The sequence below is a fragment of the Oncorhynchus masou genome, chromosome 12, assembly GCF_036934945.1.
Source record: "Oncorhynchus masou masou isolate Uvic2021 chromosome 12, UVic_Omas_1.1, whole genome shotgun sequence".
Taxonomy (NCBI): Eukaryota; Metazoa; Chordata; class Actinopteri; order Salmoniformes; family Salmonidae; genus Oncorhynchus; species Oncorhynchus masou.
The window spans coordinates 65,065,066-65,085,735 of record NC_088223.1 but is presented as its reverse complement, the minus strand read 5'-3'; the positions used below and the strand labels follow the sequence as shown (position 1 = coordinate 65,085,735).

General features: G+C 43.0%; 1 protein-coding gene across 4 annotated transcripts; it reads right to left on the bottom strand.

The window, feature by feature from the left end:
• Positions 1–1,108: 1,108 nt before the first annotated feature.
• On the bottom strand, positions 1,109–20,008 carry LOC135550672 (uncharacterized). 4 transcript variants are annotated; one of them, XM_064981689.1, is made up of 11 exons: positions 19,708–20,008; positions 13,302–13,422; positions 11,617–11,727; positions 10,905–10,953; positions 8,836–10,646; positions 8,590–8,623; positions 6,656–8,460; positions 5,989–6,037; positions 3,915–5,725; positions 3,657–3,693; positions 1,109–3,535 (listed from the first exon to the last, which is right to left on the bottom strand). In XM_064981689.1, the coding sequence occupies exons 1-11, from the start codon at positions 19,806–19,808 to the stop codon at positions 1,773–1,775; spliced, it is 7,692 nt and encodes a 2,563-aa protein (XP_064837761.1). In that variant the 5' UTR covers positions 19,809–20,008; the 3' UTR covers positions 1,109–1,772. The 4 variants fall into 4 exon arrangements, with proteins under 4 accessions (XP_064837761.1, XP_064837762.1, XP_064837763.1 ...); XM_064981690.1 differs by having other exon boundaries at positions 8,836–10,643; XM_064981691.1 differs by having other exon boundaries at positions 10,917–10,953.
• Between the last annotated feature and the right edge of the window lie 662 nt (positions 20,009–20,670).

Below are 20,670 nucleotides of genomic sequence, written 5' to 3'. Positions count from 1 at the left end.
GAGGACAATCAGCTGTCCATCCTGTCTCCCTGTCGTGCTGTCTTAGGCGTCTCACAGTATGGACATTGCAATTTATTGCACTGACCACATCTGCAGTTCTCATGCCTCCTTGCAGCATGCCTAAGGCAAGTTCACGCAGATGAGAAGGGATAATGGGCATCTTTCATTTGGTGTTTTTCAGAGTCAGTAGAAAGGCCTCTTTAGTGTCCTAAGTTCATAACTGTGACCTTAATTGCCTATCGTCTGTAAGCTGTTAGTGTCTTAACACCGTTCCACAGGTGCATGCTCATTAATTGTTTATGGTTCATTGAACAAGCATGGGAAACGGTGTTTAAAACCATTTACAAATTATCTTTGAAAGACATGGTCCTGAAAAGGGACTTTTCTTTTTTTTGCTGATTTTGTCTTGGAGGTGCATAAACATATGTATAGTATGGTTACGAGGCCAGGCAGCACTACATATTCAAGACATAACATAATAACCATGTTATTGAAACAGGAGGAATAACGCCATGTAAGAAGTGAAGAAATAAGTGACCACTGGGATAAAACAGTTGGAAGATGGAAGTGCATAGGCCTACAGTACAATAAGCAATTGTGAGAATGGAGACATTTCCCTTTGCTGTATAGTTGTCAAGACCGGTTCATTATGTTTGATTGATTTGTCTTTAATAATATCCATTAAGCAGTAGACACCATCACTCAATGAGTAGCTATATAACACCTTCATGACACTAAGATTGTGATATTCCCATTAAAGATGGTAAACCGGTAAGATATACAGCAAGCTTTATGGTTTATATGGCCTTGGATCCCATATCAAAGGTGTGGCAATTCTTACATTCTCCAATCCTCAACAGAGCGGACAGCTGTATTCAGCTGAAGTCTGACAAAACAAATTACTTAATTAAAACATGCTTTATAATCAAACATTTTCTATATGAATAAAGACAAAGGGTAATCTTAGTATAGCCTAAATTAAATGCCAATAAAATTTCCACAAAATAATTAAGGCATATAGCGCCCTCTTGTGACTTATGAAAATCAATTTACTCGTGGTAGGCCTAACACTGCAATGTGATAAGTTATATACAATAAGAACATTGGGTCTTTTTATAACTTTTTATTATTTTTTTGGACAAATATATATGAATGTTTAACTCTTAAGGAGACAGTATTTGGAGAATTCTTTACAGAAAATGAACTCTCCTAAATAGACAGAAACCTAGGAAATCATCATAAAACATCTACATGATAGAACTAACCATTTTGATTTGTGCCAAGGAAGAGAATGATACAACTTATTCATTGACAGTGAATTGATGCAAGTGATTCTTAAATTCAGTCCAATGTTATTTGGTGCTGACAAAAATAAACGTTCTTTCAAAAAGCCTGATGGGACTGTGTCATTTTCAGACATCTGAATTCTTATGGTTCATTGGGTTGACTGTTAGTTATGCATAAAGGCACACACGCATTGGTAACCCGCAGGTGAGCATTGCTATTTTTGGCAAGACATTGGTCCCATTAGGCAGTACAATTATCCAAACAACTTAAACAAAAAATATATACGCTTGCAGGAAAACAAATAAAATGATCAAAATATTTAGATCATTCATGTATGCAGGGAAATGTCTTCTAGTAAGTTAAAAACTGTATTGAGACCTAAATTAGGTTGGATATTTACTCAAAGATACAGTGGGTCAGCAGTATAGGACACCAACTCAGAAACCAGCTTTATGCTAATGAGAGCTTGAGGGAACACCAACTTTTTACAGAGGATGAAGTTCAGAAAGAGACCTGGTCTCCTGCTGTATGAAACCCTGGAGGCTTCTCTTTCCCTGCCTGAAGGTACTCTCCCTCCGGGAAAATGGTAATATGACAAGGAGCCTTAGGAGGGTTTCAATGTTACTAAAGCTCCTAATGTCTGATGCCTTCAGAGTGTCGAGCACAGTGGCTGGAAGATACCCAGACATGGGATCCAACCACTTCTCTCTCCAAGACTTCATCTCTGTGGGGAGTGAGGCCATGTCAGGCATGTCATCTTTATACATGCGGAAAACGTGGGCATTTACACTGCTGTTTTCCACCTTTGACATGGCATAAGGCACAATCTCCAGGCACCTCAGGGTACTGAGGACCTTCTCTGTGAAGAGCTCACTGACCTCAACAATGGAGTGCTCTACCACTTTCTGACTCACCGCCATTTTGTAAAACTGACTCAGGGGTTCTAGTAGCCCAGAGTGCAACAGCGTTATCTGCAGCTTGGAAGCCAAAGCGACAGCTTCCTCATACCAGGCCTTATGATGTGTGTCGATATCGCTCTTCAATTCATTGAGGGAAGTTAGGAGGTCAGGTAAGCTATTCATAGCTAGCAACACATCTAGAGGTTTGCCCTGAAGAGATTGGCTCAGCTTTTTGGTCAAACTCAGGACATTCTTCAGCACGACAGCCGAGAAGATGAACTCAAAATTTCTGACTTTATTGAAGTACAGCAGTGCTTGGCCACTTCCTGAGCTACTCTCCTCACTTTTCTGCTCATTCAAGCACAGCATCACTACCTCAAGAAGCTCTACCATTAACTCATGCATTTCATGACTTTTCTCCCAGTTCTTAATAAGCTTGTCCCTATGCTCATTACCCTTCCCCTCATCATGTTGGAACATGGCAATGATCATGTCCTCCAGTTTGGTCTGTCGTTCTGTGTCCTCTGTGAGCCATTGTAACATGTTTTCTACAGACGCTGCACAGTCTGCTGCTGCCAATGCAGGAGATGACCTGGCGAGCCACACATTCAGAGAGAGAGCAGAGCTGACTGTTCGCATGGCCAGGGGGTATTTCTTGGATATTACAGCAGAAACAGCCCTCATCTGAGACCCTACCTCACCTACACTTAGCAAAGCTTGCCCTCTACAGTACTCCATGTTGAGCCCCAATTTCTCTGATAAGGCTGTTTCAATAGCATCAGCCAAGACAGCAGTGTCCTGGCTGAATGGGATGAAAGCTACAGTCTCCTCGCACTGAGTGTCCTGTTTTTCCAAGTACCTGATGCACAGGGGGACGTAGAGCTGTCCCTCGATCTCAACTGCCCGTTCCGTTATTATTGTAAAGAACTGTGAGTCCCAGAGTTCCTTGAGGATTTCCTCACGCACAGGTGGGTCGTAGAAAGACATGGCCTGCTTCTGACCTATGACCCCATCCTCTACTATCACAATACTGTCCTCTGCCTTCACGCCGTCCTCGGCTAACACAATGTCCACTGCTTTTACATCGTCCTCTGCAAACATGACTTCCTCTGTTATCACGCAGACTTCTACTTTCCCGCCGCCCCCCACAATGTCCTCAGCGATCACAACGTCCTCAGCGATCACAACGTCCTCAGCGATCACAACGTCTGCCTTTATCACAGCATCTTCCACTTTCACATAGTATTCTGCCTCCTCCTCTGCCTTCAGCTTTCCTGCAGGGAGTTGATCTGACGTACCAGCTGCCTGCTCATGTCTTCCATCAGGGTTTACATCCAAAGCTCTAAAATCTAAAACGCACACAGTTAAACCACCTCACCCTTCCCCTCATTTGCTTTATGATATCATATTCTACACGAACCTTGTAATAGTATGTCATGAATGTTCATATGATTTTACATTTTCACTTACCACTTTCCAGCTTCAGACCTTCAATTTGTTTCTTCACCTAAATCATAAAACAGAAATCAGTACATTTACAACAAAGTTTCATATGTATTTCTTGTCAAGGGGTGAGTGGTGTTGATGTATTATTTCCTGTTATTATCTATCTGTAACTGAAAATGTATTTATAAAAAATTGGAAATATTATGCATACCTATACCAATAAAAATCTGTCATAAATACATCAGCATTGGAATGATAAAAGGAGAATTGCTGTTAATGTACCTGCTCAAGACATGGGCTGCTTTCTGGGTCAACTTCGATGCACTTTTCAATGACCTCCCCTAGTCTTTGAATAGTTGGGTAATGCATAAGAAGCATCACAGTGTCTGTTTTACTGCCCTTGCAGACCGTGTTCTTCAGGAGAGCCCTCATGGAGTTCAGGGTGGTCTTCATCAGGTCCCACTCCATACTGACGCTCGGTAGAACAGCCACCAGTCTAAGCAGTCTGGTCACTGTGGGATGGCATTGAGACTCAGCGTGAATCAGTATCTCAGAGATAGAAGCTGGTGGTGAGAGGTCTTGATATTTCTCTTTCCAGACAGAGGCCCAGTTACTGATATCCCGCTCTGCTGTGTCAGGGTCAGGGAGGTCAGACAGGTAGAGACTGTATAGCTTATCTGTTGACTCTGCGCGGATTGGCTCTGAAATGGGCTGTGGATTGCAGGTGGGGAGCAGAGACAAGATCTTCAGGGCTTTTAAGTGACTGTCGGAGAAGTTGTACTTCATTTCATCAACAAGGCTGCTCAGTAGAGGAACACTCAAGTTGTCCCTGTAGTACATCTCTGGAGACCCATAAGAGTTAGCTTTCTCTGGGAAACATACTTGCTGATGGGCCACCTTGGACGCTAGTTGGAATGCTTCCTCAAACCAAGGTGAATGTACAGTGCTTATGTTATCCAGCATCTTGTTCAGCGTTTCAATGATTGGTACTATCTTTTCCACTTCACAGATGATGTCAGCAGGGTTACCACAGCGGAAGACAGTGCTGCAGTTCCGAAGAGGAGAACAGGCATTCTTCAGGATCACAAGTGTGATGACAAAATCTGCATCTCGCAAAGCAGTGGCGAGAACCTGTGCATGTAGCGACATAGTTCCGGCCACATGGGCACTAACTGAATCCAAGCAACTCAAGACTCCCTCCAATGTGTCGACTAGGAGATCAAAAAAGTCCTCCCTCTTCTTCCACCTGGAGCAACAAGTTTCTGGAATCTCTTCCAAGGCCTCCCGAGGTGTATTCAGTAACCCATCCACGGCCTGTGCTAGCTCTGCCTCTAGCCCAGGTGACTGGTCAAAAAACAGTAGGAGGTCTTCCACAATTCGCAGCATCTTTGTGACAGGTGGGCAGTGTACACTTCCTGCTAGCCAACAGGCAAGACCACAAGACTCACTGGGTGTGATGACAGACAGAGGATAGCGCTCAAGGAACTCCAAAGACATCTTCTTCAGGCTGTGACAACCTGAGCCCATGCGCATAATTGCTTGTCCACGACACTGACTCATCGGCAATCCCCAGTCTTCAGTTAGAGTCGTAGAGAGATTCTTGGCTTGAACATCAACATCACAGGATTCAAAAAATCGCAAAAAACCAATGAGCTCTACCTTGGGGGCACATTGCCCAACATATCTGACAAAGACAGGCAGATAGCTCTTATTAGCAATTACAACAGGTTTGTCTGTGATAAGAGAAAAGAAGGGGGACTCCTGTATTTCTGAGAGTATGACTTCCCTGATGGATTTTGTAAGAAGCTGTACCATTTCCTCCTCTCCTATTTTACACGTGAACTTCCCATCTCTTCCAAACCAGTGGCACATGCCGAGATCCTGGATGAGAAGGTCTTGATCTTCTTTGGAGAGTTCGGAAAGCTGGCACTTATTTTTCCCCAAAAGTGCAGCCTGTCTAAACACTGCTTCTAAACTCTGTCGATTATCTCCAGTATGCCCATTCTCATCCACTGCTTTCATTTCTTGGTCTTTTTTCTTGTCAGAAGATTGTTGATTCTCAAGCTCCTCTGTTCTATCTTTTTCATGATCCACTGAAAATATGACAAAGGTGAATTAGTCAATTCAATTGACTCTTCTACCATAGAGTTCAGGTCATTAAAGTGGAAAAATAATTGAGAATAAAATTAAGGTGATCGTAAGGTGAATGAGAAAAAGTGTTTCACTTGATAAAACCTGGGCCCATCCCTATTACCAACATATACTAAATGGTAACAGTGTCATTACATAGTTATTAGCTAATAAATACTTAATATCACATGGGGATTAACTGAAACAAAGCTTCGCCATCACATACCTTCCATGTTGGCGTCAGAGTTCTTCATCAGACTTTTGGATTCCTTATCCTGTGAAATTGATTTTCAATAAACATTATTAAAAGGAAATTATTTATTTTAAAAGGACATCGCTGTATAGGATGCTCTGAAAGTGCATAAAATATTAAAAACAATCATATTCATGGGGGGGCCTCCCGGGTGGCGCAGTGGTTAAGGGCGCTGTACTGCAGTGCCAGCTGTGCCATCAGAGACTCTGGGTTCGCGCACAGGCTCTGTCGTAACTGGCCGCGACCGGGAGGTCCGTGGGGCGACACACAATGGCCCAGCGTCGTCCGGGTTAGGGAGGGCTTGGCCGGTAGTGATGTCGTTGTCTCATCGTGCACCAGCGACTCCTGTGGCGGGCCGGGTGCAGTGCGCGCTAACCAAGGTTGCCAGGTGCACAGTGTTTCCTCCGACACATTGGTGCGGCTGGCTTCCGGGTTGGATGCGCGCTGTGTTAAGAAGCAGTGCGTCTTGGTTGGGTTGTGTATCGGAGGACGCATGACTTTAAACCTTCGTCTCTCCCGAGCCCGTACGGGAGTTGTAGCGATGAGACAAAACAATTGGATACCACGAAATTGGGGAGAAAAGGGGGTAAAATTCAAAAAAATAAATTAATATTCATGGAAATGTATTTTGAAAACTTACCAAGCAGAAACCCTCTAAAGCCTGGGGAGTGACTTTCAAGCACTTAGTCACCATCCGGTCCAGATCTCTGCTGAAGTTGGTTCCCACCTGCAGCATGGCCAGACACGGGGACCTGTCCTTGGAGCTGGTGTTCCTCAGGTATTCCTGGAACATCTTGTGGCGCATCGCTTCCCCACAGTTCTCCAGTACTGTGCTGGGTAACACAGACATGATCCTCAGCAATGTATTGATGTTCCCAAAGTATTGCATGAGTGGCAGACGGAGAGTCTGAAAGATGGTGTCCGGGATGGTCACTGACGCAACTTTGGTCTTCCACTTCACCCTCCAGCAGCACAACTCTGTGAAGAAGTTGTCAGAGTCAGGCAGATCACTGGCGTAGAGAGGAGGCTTTGACCTCAGGATCTCAAACATGTAACTCACAGTCACAGAGCAGGGAACCAGGGATAAGAAGTTTAGGGCCTCTTTGTGGTCCTCAGAGAAATGATCCTTCACAGCATTGGTGAGGTTGTCCAATAGGGGCACACTCAGTGAATCTTTGTAATACAGAGCTGGCTTGATCATGCTATCCCTGGCCGCAGATGAATTATCAGGCACTTTTATCTGCACAACCAGACTCTGGGCAAGGGCACAGGCTTCGTCGAACCAATTCTGGTGAAAGACCTTGATGTTTGTTTTGACCCTGTTGAGAGTAGCCACTATACCACTGATCTGGCAAAGCTGTGATGCTGCGCTAAAATGATCCTTCTGGAGTCCTGCACTCAGCTCCCTGGTAAAGGACGAGGCATTCTTCAGGGCTACCATGGGAACAATGAAATCAAAGTCCCTTATCAAACGCAGCAGTGCTCCAGCTTTTAGAGAGAGTGAGGATTTCCATCTCTGTGGGTTGGTCTTGATTTTCTCCAAACATTCAACAAGGGGCTCCAGCATCTGCACAAAGACTTCATAGGAATCATGCTTCTCCTGCCAGACGGTACAGAACTTACCCTGCAATTCTTGAACCTTTTCATAGCTTTCCCTAAGACCAAATGCAATGACATGATCCAGCTGTTTCTCAAGCATAGGCGTGCTCCCAAAAAACATCAACACCTCCTCAAAAACATCCAGGGCCCGTTTGACTGACGGCACAGGGGTGGATTTTGACCACCATGTGTTAAACGAGTAACAAGAGCTGTGTGTGCATATTGCAAGGGGGTACTTTTCCTGGATTTTACAGGCAAAGGCTTTCAGCTTGTAGGACACATCACCAGATCCTAGGTAGGCTTGACCTCTGCAGTAACACAAATCGAGACACCACTCTTTGGTGACAATTTCCAATATGCGCTCTGACATGGCATCGCAGTCAAGATCCACATCCAGAAAACCCATGAGCTCCAATCGCATGACATCAAAACTGTCCACAAACCTGAGGAAGAGGGGAAGATATTTTTTCTCCCCTAACTTCACAACACGGTCGATGAACAGAGAGAAAAAGGAAGTGCCAACTTCCAAAAGTATTCCCTCCCTGACTGCATCCTCGCATACTCTGAGAACTTCTTTCATCTCAGACTTCGATACATATTTCAATGTGTCTTCCACCTCGCCATCCTGTTCAGCAGAGGCCTCACCAGGCTGTCTGCTCTGGCTGTTATATGCCGCTGTCACAGCAGCCTGCAGAGCAGATTTGAGCGCCTCCTTATTAGTCTCGGAGGCTACGCATTTCGGTTGCTCCACTCTCTCCATCTCTAAGACCATTTCCTGTGATTCTTTTTGTGTTTCATCAACATTCTCCTTTAGAGTGTGTTTTCCATCATTCTCAGAGACTGGTTCTGAAATAAAGCAGTCAAGAGCATGAGCCATGATGAATGAATAAACATGGGTATTAAGGCAAATATTTTTATATACACCATGGCGCAATAAATACTACATAATATATATTAATACTATTATTTCCTTACCAGCTGCAGAGTGCATCTCCATCACCTCATCATCCTATGAACATAAACAATAAAAGCATTAGCAAAATACAGCTTTTGTTCAGTTACCGGGACCTACAAATGCAAATATTAGTAAAATAACAACACAAAAGTTAAGAAATATTCAACATCCACTTAGGGTAACTTCATTTTATGTTTTTCAAATGATTCGAAATATTCCGTTTGTGTGATTGCTAGGAAAATACTTTTATATTAAAATAAATTTACCATATGCAACAACTGCAATATGTCAGGATGCTTCTCCACATAGGACTCCACCATGTCTTCAACATTGAAGTGCACATCTTGATTGACATAGACAAATGCCATGTTGCACAGTCTCTGATCCTCCGGTGTGGCTATCAGGTAAGACTGGTACCGCTCCAGCACCATGTTGTACTGCCCATAGACGTCTGCCTCTGCGTTCACACAGGGGATGGTGCCCAGAACTCTCAGCAGGCTCTGCACATTTGGGTAAAATGCAATGTCTGGGATTTTCAATGTTGCAAACACTGTTGTGGGTAGGATCCTCCGCTTGCTAGCATGTCTCCACTTCACCTCCCAGCAACCAAGCTCATCGTAAAACGTGTCAGGTCGAGCGAGGTTGTTCAAGTTCGCATCCGCCACTTTATCCCTGCGGATACTGAAATTGTGGTCAGCCATATAAGACGGCACCAACGAGAGCCATCTCAGAATCCGAACCATCTCAGTGCTAAACACCCTCTTTACCTCCGCAACAAGGTACTGTAAGATCTGCCTGCTCAGAGTCTCTCTGTAGAAATCCTCCAGAGAGGTTTCAGTTGCACCTGCCTCACCAGTATCAGGTGAGCTCTCCTCCGGCCTAGCGACCTCCACCCCCAGCTTTTTAGCCCTGCCCACTGCGTCAGAAAACCACTTCCTGTGGAATATTGCTATCTCCTGCAGATGTTTGTTGACCAGCTTTAAGGCGTTGGAGATTGTGTACTGCAAGGTGCTGCTGATGCTGATGGCTCCCCTGAGACTCGGGTTGAGGATGCTCACACAACAGAGGGTATTCTTCAGGACAACCAGGGTGATGAGGAAATTGAAGTTCTTTAGGATCGGCTTGAGCTTGGCCATCTGCTCACAAGTAGCAGTGTCTGCGTTTGCAGCCGAGCACACCTCATTGATGCAGGCGAGGAATGGCTCAAGAATGTCCAACATGGTGTGGAAGGCATCAACACCATACTCCCAGGTGTTCTGGCAACCCTCTGTGATCCTGTCCACTTCACCTTTAAGGTGGCCGTAAGATGACTTGATCTTCCCTTCCAGTCTTTCCCAAAGATCTGGGGACCCTCTAAGCATTGTGGCGACCTCCTCCACTGTGTTCACAACCTTCTGGATGGAAGGCATGGGCATGGAGCGGATGAGCCACATGTTAAAGGCGTATGGGTCACTAGGTGCTAGCACTACCTGAGGAAACTCCTGCAGAATCCTGCTGGTGAGATCCTTCATTTTCTGACATAGAATGCCTGTGGTCAGGTAGGTGAGTCCTCGACAATGCTCCATCCGCAGCCCCCACTTATTCCGTATTTCTGAGAGCAGCATGTAAAACAGACCCTCAGAATCTGCATCACAGGGCAGGAACCCCATGAGGTGTTTCTGAGGGAAACCTGCCACAGTGACGGACCTGATGAAAACTGGGATCTGATCTTTTCCCTCTATGTTTGTGACATCTTGCAGCAGAATGGAGAAAAAGCGTGCCAACCTTAAACTGTTCCGGATCTCCTCCCGCATGAGGTTCTCACTGAACTGGAGGACATCTTTCTGGTCAATTCTTTCAACACAGATGGGGTTGAGAGACTGTTGTCCCCTGTGGCCTCCCATCGGCTCATCAGTGCTGGGGTTTGCATCGTTCCCTATGCTGAATCCAGTGAAGGCAAGAGTTTCCTTGAAGTAGACTTTAAGGATTTCCTTTGCTTTGGAGTTGGAGACATCCTCTCTCCTTTGGTCCTCTTGCAATAGATCACATGTTGCACTATTCTCTCCTGGCTTATCTTTCACCTCAGTTGGAGCATCTTCTGAAGTAAAGGAGAAAACATGGACATGCGATTGAAACAAATTTATTGAATAAATATGTTGAGACATTTCTACAAATATCCTATTAAAAGGGTGTACTTTTCTTAGAGGGCTATCCCAATACAGACCACATGACTATGCACTGCCATGAAGTTGTGAACCAATTACTTAAATGTCATTTTTGGTAGGAAAATAGATTGCTAAATATGAGAATATTAAATTGTTATGGTAAAACAAATAAGAAAAAGATATTGATTTACCAAACCAATCACCTTTAGCTTTCTTCAAGGTTGCAAACTCCGCTTCACTCTAAAGGAATAAAATATATAATTAGCTGTAGACTGGAGTTAATGCAATAGGATCAGATTATACACTGATCAGGTTAGGATGACTAGATACACACACTTACTGAGATCAGGTTAGGATGACTAGATACACACACTTACTGAGATCAGGTTAGGATGACTAGATACACACACTTACTGAGATCAGGTTAGGATGACTAGATCAGGTTAGGATGACTAGATACACACACTTACTGAGATCAGGTTAGGATGACTAGATACACACACTTACTGAGATCAGGTTAGGATGACTAGATACACACACTTACTGAGATCAGGTTAGGATGACTAGATACACACACTTACTGAGATCAGGTTAGGATGACTAGATACACACACTTACTGAGATCAGGTTAGGATGACTAGATACACACACTTACTGAGATCAGGTTAGGATGACTAGATACACACACTTACTGAGATCAGGTTAGGATGACTAGATACACACACTTACTGAGATCAGGTTAGGATGACTAGATACACACACTTACTGAGATCAGGTTAGGATGACTAGATACACACACGGACTGAGATCAGGTTAGGATGACTAGATACACACACGGAGATCAGGTTAGGGTGACTATATGGGGTACAACATTGTGTGGTTTAAACATGACAGAATACTTACAGGTTCTCTTATTCTCTTATTCCCGTTGCGGCCTGATGGATTGTTCAAATGTGTTGTAAAATCAAATATGGTTGGCATAGCACCCTCTTTCAAGTATGTTCTTAAAGTGCTCTGAAAAAGAAACAAGCAAATCCTTATTATGACTACTTTATTGCCACTGTTGCATGCCTGCCAGTAAGAACCTCCAGGGAGAAGCATGACCTTTTAATACGGATAAAATCTTGTTTTCAATGTTGACCTACCAGTGGCCTTCAGAAAAACTGAGTGCATTATGATTAAGCTAGTCCCAACAAAGGTATACCGTAATTTCTGGACTATAAGCCACTACTTTATTCCCATGCTTTGAACCTCGCGGTTTATACAATGACGCTGCAAATGTATGGATTTTTCCCGGTTTCACAAGATTCATGCCGCCAAAAAACTGAGCACCGTCACATGTGACGTAAATCGAGCGCGCTCAAACTTCCCATCATTCTGATTAATGGGGTAATTTTGTCACCCTCATCATGGCAAAGACACAGAGAAATGAAATGCATATGATGCAGCTTTCAAGTTGAAGGCGATCGATCTGGCTGTTGGAAAAGGAAATAGAGCTGCTGCACGGGAGCTTGGCCTTAATGAGTCGATGATAAGACGTTGGAAACAGCAGCGTGAGGAACTGACTCATTGCAAAAAGACAACAAAAGCTTTCAGAGGGAAGAAAAGCAGATGGCCCAAAGTATTTGCAGCCACTCGACATCAGTGTAAATCGTGCATTTAAGGTGGCGCTCCTTGTTCAGTGGGAGGTTTGGATGACAAGTGGGGAGAAATCCTTCACTAAAACGGGCCGCATGCGAAGAGCAACTTATGGTCAAGTCTGCCAGTGGGTCCTGACAGCGTGGAGCATTGTCAAAAAATCCACTATCAACAGGTTCCAAAAGGCTGGACTGCTGCGTGTTGAAGGGGCAGCATGAGCTCAGCGGGGTATTTGCCTCTGGATGAAAGTGACGAGGGCGACAATGAAAACAATCCAACATCGGATTAAGCAATTCTGAGGCTATTCAACTCCGACAGCGAAGGAGATGATTTCAGTGGTTTCAATGCACAAGAGGAAGATAGTGACCAAGTTAATTTGTTTCAATGTACCGGTAGGCACCTGCGGCTTATAGACATGTGCGGCTTATTTATGTACAAAATACATATTTTTTAATAATTCAGTGGGTGCGGTTTATATTCAGGTGCGCTTAATAGTCCAGCAATTACGGTACATGACTTAAACCTCACATCACACAGCATGTGGGAGACATATTCCACTACAGTTTTTTATTATCCTAAGCATGTGAGAAGACCTTATTTTCGGTGTGCAAGAGTTTGTGTTCTGATAACATTAACATAAAACAATATGATATATTGCACAAGCTAGGTTAACTAGCAAGCTCGGGAGGCGTTTCAATGGCGCAACTTAGCTAGCTTGCTAATGAGCAATAGCATAACTTTAAATGTACAGTTAATAAGGTATTGCACACTATTTAAGCCTACATCCCAAATCTGCTCATTGGGTCTATTGGCTAATGCATAGATGAGTCACCTCCTGAATAGATAGTCTAACTCAAGTCCCCTCTATTACTGAACAATATAACAACTGAATGAAAGTATAAAAGGAATGCTTTTTGGAAATATAAATGGTTTCTTCAGTAGATACTTACATCACAACAGATCAAGGAAGGCTCAAAATGATTTGCACATATTTTGAAGGAATTGTGCAACTCCTCAGGGGGTTTTGGCTCCAAGTCAGTTCGATGACAATTATTCAACCATTGTTTACATCTGAAAGGAAGAATTAACAGGTTAAAATGTCATAACTGCAATATGGATAGGCCTGCCCCGAGCCCATGTTATTCACCTTGATGAACGAGGTCTATCTGCATATCACTATCAAACCATGTACCTGTTTGGCGAAAATGGAAGGTATATCCGTAATCAGTAGAACATTGTGCTTAAAAAGGCATCACCAGACTGATTTGTTCTTGCAATGTAGTCTGACATTTCAGATTTACATTTTAGTAATTTAGCAGACACTCATCCAGAAGATGTTCTCATTGCAAGTTAAAGCGTACTGTTCGCTAGCTTGATATGTGTAGTAATGTTATTCTAATCAGAAATGTATTTGCATTGTGTTCTGGATAAAGTGGAGAGGTTTGATGGCACAAGCGGAGAGCCCAGCCAACAGAGAATTGCTGTAGTCCAAACGGGATATGACGAATGCCTGGATTTGGACCTGCGCAGCTGCTTGTGTATATTTGTAAACAACGGCTGGTTCACGAAATCTAATATTAAGCAAGTCTCGAGGTTTTGCTCGCCTGAGTATCTCATGATAAGCTGTAGACCACACTATTTACCAAGAGAGTTTATCTATATTTTTTCGTAGCTGTCTATTCACCACCACAAACCGATGCTGGCACTAAGACCACACTCAATGAGCTGTAGGTCATAGGCAAACAGAAAAACGCTCATCCAGAGGCAGCGCGCCTAGTGGCCGGGGACTTTAATACAAGGAAACAAATCCGTTTTACCTAATTTCTACCAGCATGTTAAAATGTGCAACCAGAGGGAAAACAACTAGACCACCTTTACTCCACACACAGAGACGTGTACAAAGCTCTCCCTCACCCTCCATTTGGCAAATCTGACCATAACTCTATCGTCCTGATTCGCGCTCACAAGCAAAAACTAAAGTAGGAAGCACCAGTGACTTGGTTAATAAAGTGGTCAGAAGACACAGATGCTAAGCTACAGGACTGTTTTGCTAGCACAGACTGGAATATGTTCCGGGATTCTTCCAAAGGCATTGAGGAGTACACTACAGTTACTGGCTTCATCAATAAGTGCATAATTGACGTTGTCCCCAGTGACCGTACGTACATACCCCAACCAAAAGCCATGGATTACAGGCAACATTCGCACTAAGCTAAAGGGTAGAGCTGCCGCTTTCAAGGAGCGAGACTAACCCGGACAGGTATAAGAGATCCCTCTATGACCGCCGATGAACAAACAGGCAAAGCATCAATACAGGACTAAGATAAGCAACACTGAAGCATGCATAAGAGCATCAGCTGTTCCAGATTACTGTGATCACGCTCTCCGTAGCTGATGTGATTAAGACCTTGAAACAGGTCAGCATTCACAAGGCAGCAGGGTCAGACGGATTACCAGAACTTGCACTCTGAGAATGCACTAACCAACGGGCAAGTGTCCTCACTGACATTTTTCAACATGTTCCTGGCTGAGTCTGTAATACCATGTTTCAAGCAGACCACCATAGTGTTCCTGGGCACAGGGACTAAGGTAACCTGCCTAAAAGAATACCGACGTCTGTAGCCATGAAGTGCTTTGAAAGGGTGGTCATGGCTCACAACAACACTACTACCCCAGAAACCCTAGACCCACTCCAATTTGCATACCGCAAAACAGATGATGCAATCTCTATTGCACACCACACTGCCCTATCCCACCTGGAAAAAAGGAACACCTACGTGAGAATGCTATTCATTGACTACACCTCAGCGCTCAACAGCATAGTGTCCTCAAAGCCCATCACTAAGCTAAGGACCCTGGGACTAAACACCTCCCTCTGCAACTGGATCCTGAACTTGTGCCACATCTGCCACGCAGATCATCAACACAGGGCCCCTCAGGGGTGCGTGCCTAGTCCCCTCCTGTACCCCCTCTTCACCTTTGACTGCATGGCCAGGCATGACTCCAACACCATCATTAAGTTTGGCAATGACACCACCGTGGTAGGCCTGATCAGCGACAACGATGAGACAGCCTATTTGGAGGTCAGAGACCTGGCCGTGTGGTGTCAGGATAACAACAACTCTCTCAACGTGATCAAGACAAAAGGAGATGATTGTGGACTACAGGAAGAGGAGGACCCGAGCACACCCGCATTCTCACCGACGGGCTGCAGTGGAGCAGGTTGAGGGCTTCAAGTTCCTTGTTGTCCACATAACCAACAACCTATCATGGTCTAAACACACCAAGAAAGTTGTAAAGAGGATACGACAAAGCCTATTCCCCCTCAGGAGACTGAAAAGATTTGGCATGGGTCCTCAGATCCTCAAAAACAAACTGCCTTGTATCACTGCCTTGTATGTCAACTGCTCGGCCACCAGGCCCCAGTACATCACTGGGGTCAAGGTTCCTGCCATCCAGGACCTCGATACTAGGCGGTGTCCGAGGAAGGCCCAAGAAATGGTTAACGGCCCCAGCCACGGGCCTCCCGGGTGGTGCAGTGGTCTAGGGCACTGCATCACCAGAGACTCTGGGTTCGAGCCCAGGCTCTGTCACAGCCGGCTGCGACTGGGAGGTCCATGGGGCGACGCACAATTGGCCTAGCGTCGTCCGGGTTAGGGAGGGTTTGGCCGGTAGGGATATCCTTGTCTCATCGCACACTAGCAACTCCTGTGGAGGGCCGGGCGCAGTGCACGCTGACCAGGTCGCCAGGTGCCCAGTGTTTTCTCCGACACATTGGTGCGGCTGGCTTCCGGGTTGGATGCGCACTGTTGGATGTGCACTTGGTTGTGTTTCGGAGGAAGCGTGGCCTTCGACCTTAGTCTCTCCCGAGCCCGAACGGGAGTTGTAGCGATGAGACAAGATAGTAGATACTAACAATTGGATACTACGAAATTGGGGAGAAAGGGGGGTAAATTCAAAAAATAAAGACCACAGCCACAGACTGTTCTCTCTGCTACCTCACAGCAAGCAGTAACGGAGCGCTCACAAGGTCCAAAAGGCTTCTTAACAGCTTCCAACCCCAAGTCATAAGGCTCCTGAACAGCTAATCAAATGGCTACTCAGACAATTTGCATGGAATTGGGACTTTGAAAAAATCTGTTCCCAACAATCTGGAATTGCATGCTGCAAAGTTGTCAAACATCTCAACTTTAGGTGAAACTGATACTTCTTACAATTTATACTAGTCATTTTAGGCCATGCAGGGTTTTCATTGGAGCTAGACAAAACAATGAATTCCTTTCTCTTGAGCAATTGTCTTGTCAATTTTTGTGGCAGAGCTGCAGTGAGTTGGTTATACTTTCGTATTGAGCACATACCTCCTTACACCTTGCTTGTGTGACAAATTTTACCATCGTTATTTACAATGCCATTCATAAACCTACCTTCCTTATAGTTTTCCCCCTCTATCAGTACATTGGAGTTTAGCCATATAATTTTATGTAATATTTGTTCTGTCTGGAGGATGAAATTGTAATTGTAACCAACTCTGTGTGGCTTCAATTAAAACAGGGATCCATTATCAATCCACCAGAAATTGTTGGCTTTAATCTGTATAACAGAAAAGGGCTACATTTTGATCATGGGATGTGCTGCTGGAAAACCAGTTTGGATTTAGATGTACAGTGCCTTCATAAAGTATTAACACCCCTTTACTGTTGAAAATTTGTATTGTGTTAGACAGAATTTAAAATGTATTAAAATGTAGATTGTCACTGCCCTAGACAATAGCCCATAATGTCAAACATGGATTTTCAAAATGCATTATATAGATTTTTTTTTTTAACTATTAAAAAATGAAAAGCTGAAATGTCTTGAGTCAATAAGTATTCAACCCCTTTGTTAGCAAGCCAAAATAAGTTCAGGAGTAAACATTTACTTATGTCACATAATACGATGCATGGACTCATTCAGTGTTCAGTAATAGTGGTTAACATGATTTCTGAACGACTACGAGGTTCAACCACAAAGACCAGGGAGGTTTTCCAATGCCCCCATTGGTTGATGGGTAAAACAAAAATGATAAAGACATTGAATATCCCTTTGAGCATGGTGAAGTTATTAATTACACTTTGGATGGTGTATCAATATACCCAGTCACTACAAAGATAAAGGTGTCGTTCCTGACTCAGTTGACAGAGAGGAAGGAAACCGCTCAGGGATTTCACCATGGTGAGGCCAATGGTGACTTTAATACAGTTACAGAGTTTGTCTGTGATAGAAAACAGAGGATGAATCAACAACATTGTAGTTACTCCACAATACTAACCATATTGACAAAGTGAGAAGATGAATGCCTTAACAGAATACAAAGATTCCAAAAACATGCATCCTGTTTGCAACAAGGCACTAAAGTAATAATGAAAAATGTGGCAAAGAAATGAACTGTCCTGAATACAAAGTGTTATAGTTGGGGTAAATCCAATTAAAGCTCTTAGAGACTTACCCAGAAAGACTGTAAAAAAAACTGTAATCTCTGCCAAAGGTGATTGTAACATGTATTGACTCAGGGCTGTGAATACTTAGGTCTATTTCATTTTCAATACAGTTGCATAAATGTATAAAAACATTTTTCCACTTTGTCATTATGGGGTATTTTGAAATCCGGCTGTAACAAAATGTGTAATAAGTCAAGGGGTATGAATACTTTCTGAAGGCACTGTAATTTTGGAATAATGGAGGCTTTAGCAGTTTAATGCCTTAACATGTTCAACATATTAAAAACTGGTTTTCCCCAACTCCTAAAAAAAATATATACTATAGTAAGCGCCTATGAAGTAACAGGTTTCATCTTAAAATCCCCCATAAATCCCCCTTTGAGATGGGGAATGGAAGTGTTTTGTGTGCAACAGTGAGTTGCAATTGAAAGCATGCTTCCCAAAAAAAGATTGTTAAAACATTTCTAGTCTATCTCTGGGTAAAACTAACAGGGTTAGTTATCCACCAGAAAACCTCAAAAATAGTAGAACTCACCTTCTTTTATGCTATGATTTGACAATTAGATGTTCAATGTTTCTTTTGAAAAATGTATTTTAAAAGGAATAGTTTCACCATATTAAATTGAGTTCAGTTGACATAACAGGGTTGACCTTAAATTGAGGGACAGATGGGAACGCCAATCACAATAGATAAATAATAATCTTGAGAAATGACTGTCAAATCAACAAAATAACTATGGCTTTACAATGATGGATACATGCTGGGGTTAAGTGGATTAAAATCGTCAGAAGTCACAGAGGGTGCACGGAGGGACATAAAAAAAAAAGTTTTATAGCTAATTTCCTGCAATCCTACACATTTTTCCATAGGGTGGAGAGAAACGTCTGCAGTTTTCAATATTAAATCTGAGTGAGACTGACTAACAAAATCAAATGGGGGCACCCCGGCCGGTATTTCAACCATAATTACAAAGTTCCGGTAGCTGGCTGCTAGACTAATTTACCAATCTCAAAAATGTTAGCTGACATGGTCTAATTGAGTGACCATCAGTGAACGTAACAAGAATAAAAAACAGATGACGCACAACCAAAGTTCTAAATGGCACCTTGTGTATACTAATATTCTAACTTGCTACTATTCTAAGTTGAGAACCCGACTGAATTGTTTTGTTGTTGTTTTTTACCCAAGGGCCTGGTCTATACTTTGGCGAACCTTGGGGCTGTCCCACGCAAGATTTCTGTCCCCAACACTAAAACTAAATAATAAAAACAATACGTATTTTTATACAATTGAAAATAAATAAAAAACAGCAAATCAGCTCTGAAAACAAACTGAAACTAAACTTAATATAAAATAAAAAATAGAAAAACGAATAGAAAAAATGACAACCTTGGCCCCATGAACTTACTTCTGTAATATTCCATTTCTAATCACTATTTTCGGGGGACTTATATTCATGAACCTCACAGCATATTTGGACCATAATCAACATGGGGAGGTTGTTATTACCTGCTAGCTACATTTAGCCAGATGGTCTGCTAGCCAATTGTGTTATTTACACAATTGCAAGAGGAAGTTGTCAGATTAAAGTTTTCATAACTTTATGGGCTCAACAGAGACTACCCTCCCACTAAAACATACTTTTCATGGATCCTTTGATAAATAATACTGCATCCGATTCCTCTACCAGAATGTAGCCTTTTAGCAAGCTAATTGGCTAGTTCCATCTTTGACATTAACTATTACCATCAACGCTAGCACAAGCTAGGTTAGCTAGCTAGCTGACTCCGTACTGTTCAATGCCAATGAGGAATACGAAGATAACTTTAAAAGTAGCCAGAGTTAATAAGGGATTGTAAACTATTTAACATAACTTACCCCTCCGGGTCCAAAGGGAATCTGAAAAGGGGGACGTCTGTTTTATCTGTGTAGATATTACAATTTGGTGCGGCACAGCGCTTGGGCATTTTGGGATCCATGCACTCACTGGTCGTTCAGAAGTCGTGCATCGTGAAATTAATCAGAAATCCACCCGTTTTTAATCTTTAGCTCAATATTAGCACAACGTCTTGAAATTAACTTTGTAGCTAAGTTCATTATTTAATTCCGGAAAAAGTTGATTTGTTGCGTGGTGTAGTTAGTTGCCTGTGTGTTTATAAATCAGGAAGAACATCAGTCTTGTCAGCCACACGAGAAAAGTACTTCCGGGTCACGTAATATCTAAAACGTTCCAAATCAAAGTTCTCTACGTAGTAGCAGAAAAATATCATTAACATGTATTTATTAAATTGAATAAAAACTAAGAAATCTTAACATTAATAATGATTATTATTTGTTAATATTTAATATATGTTCCAAGGTCAAATATATGCTCCCAAAGCAAATTGTGCATACATTACATATTGGCTTTTAGAGAATAAAAAAAAAAAGTGTGTGCCTATGTAAAAGTGGGTTGGGGAGTACTCAGTGGGGACTGTAAAATCTATATATGGGGCTCTGAATAATATGGAGTGTTGCTGGATATGTACAACAAAAAATAAGGTAACCTGTCTAAATGACTGCTGCACCGTAGCACTCTCATCGGTAGCCATGAAGTGCTTTGAAAGGCTGGTCATGGCTCACAACACACCACCATCCCGGAAATCCTAGACCCACTCCAATTCGCATACCGCCCAAACAGATCCACAGATGACACAATATCAATCGCACTCCACACTGCCCTTTCCCACATGGACAAAAGGAACACCTATGTGAGAATACTGTTCATTGACTACAGCTCAGAATTCAACACCATAGTGCCCACAAAGCTCATCACTAAGCTAGTGACCCTGGGACTAAACA

Bases quoted from the DNA above. Each gene is read 5' to 3' on its own strand.
- LOC135550672 (XM_064981689.1), bottom strand. From the start codon at position 19,808: ATGGATCCCAAAATGCCCAAGCGCTGTGCCGCACCAAATTGTAATATC. The intron at 8,461-8,589 runs GTAAGGAAATAA...GCTTTATTTCAG, and splicing joins GGAGATGCACTCTGCAGCTG to AACCAGTCTCTGAGAATGAT. The intron at 6,038-6,655 runs GTAAGTTTTCAA...TCAATTTCACAG, and splicing joins CTTTAGAGGGTTTCTGCTTG to GATAAGGAATCCAAAAGTCT.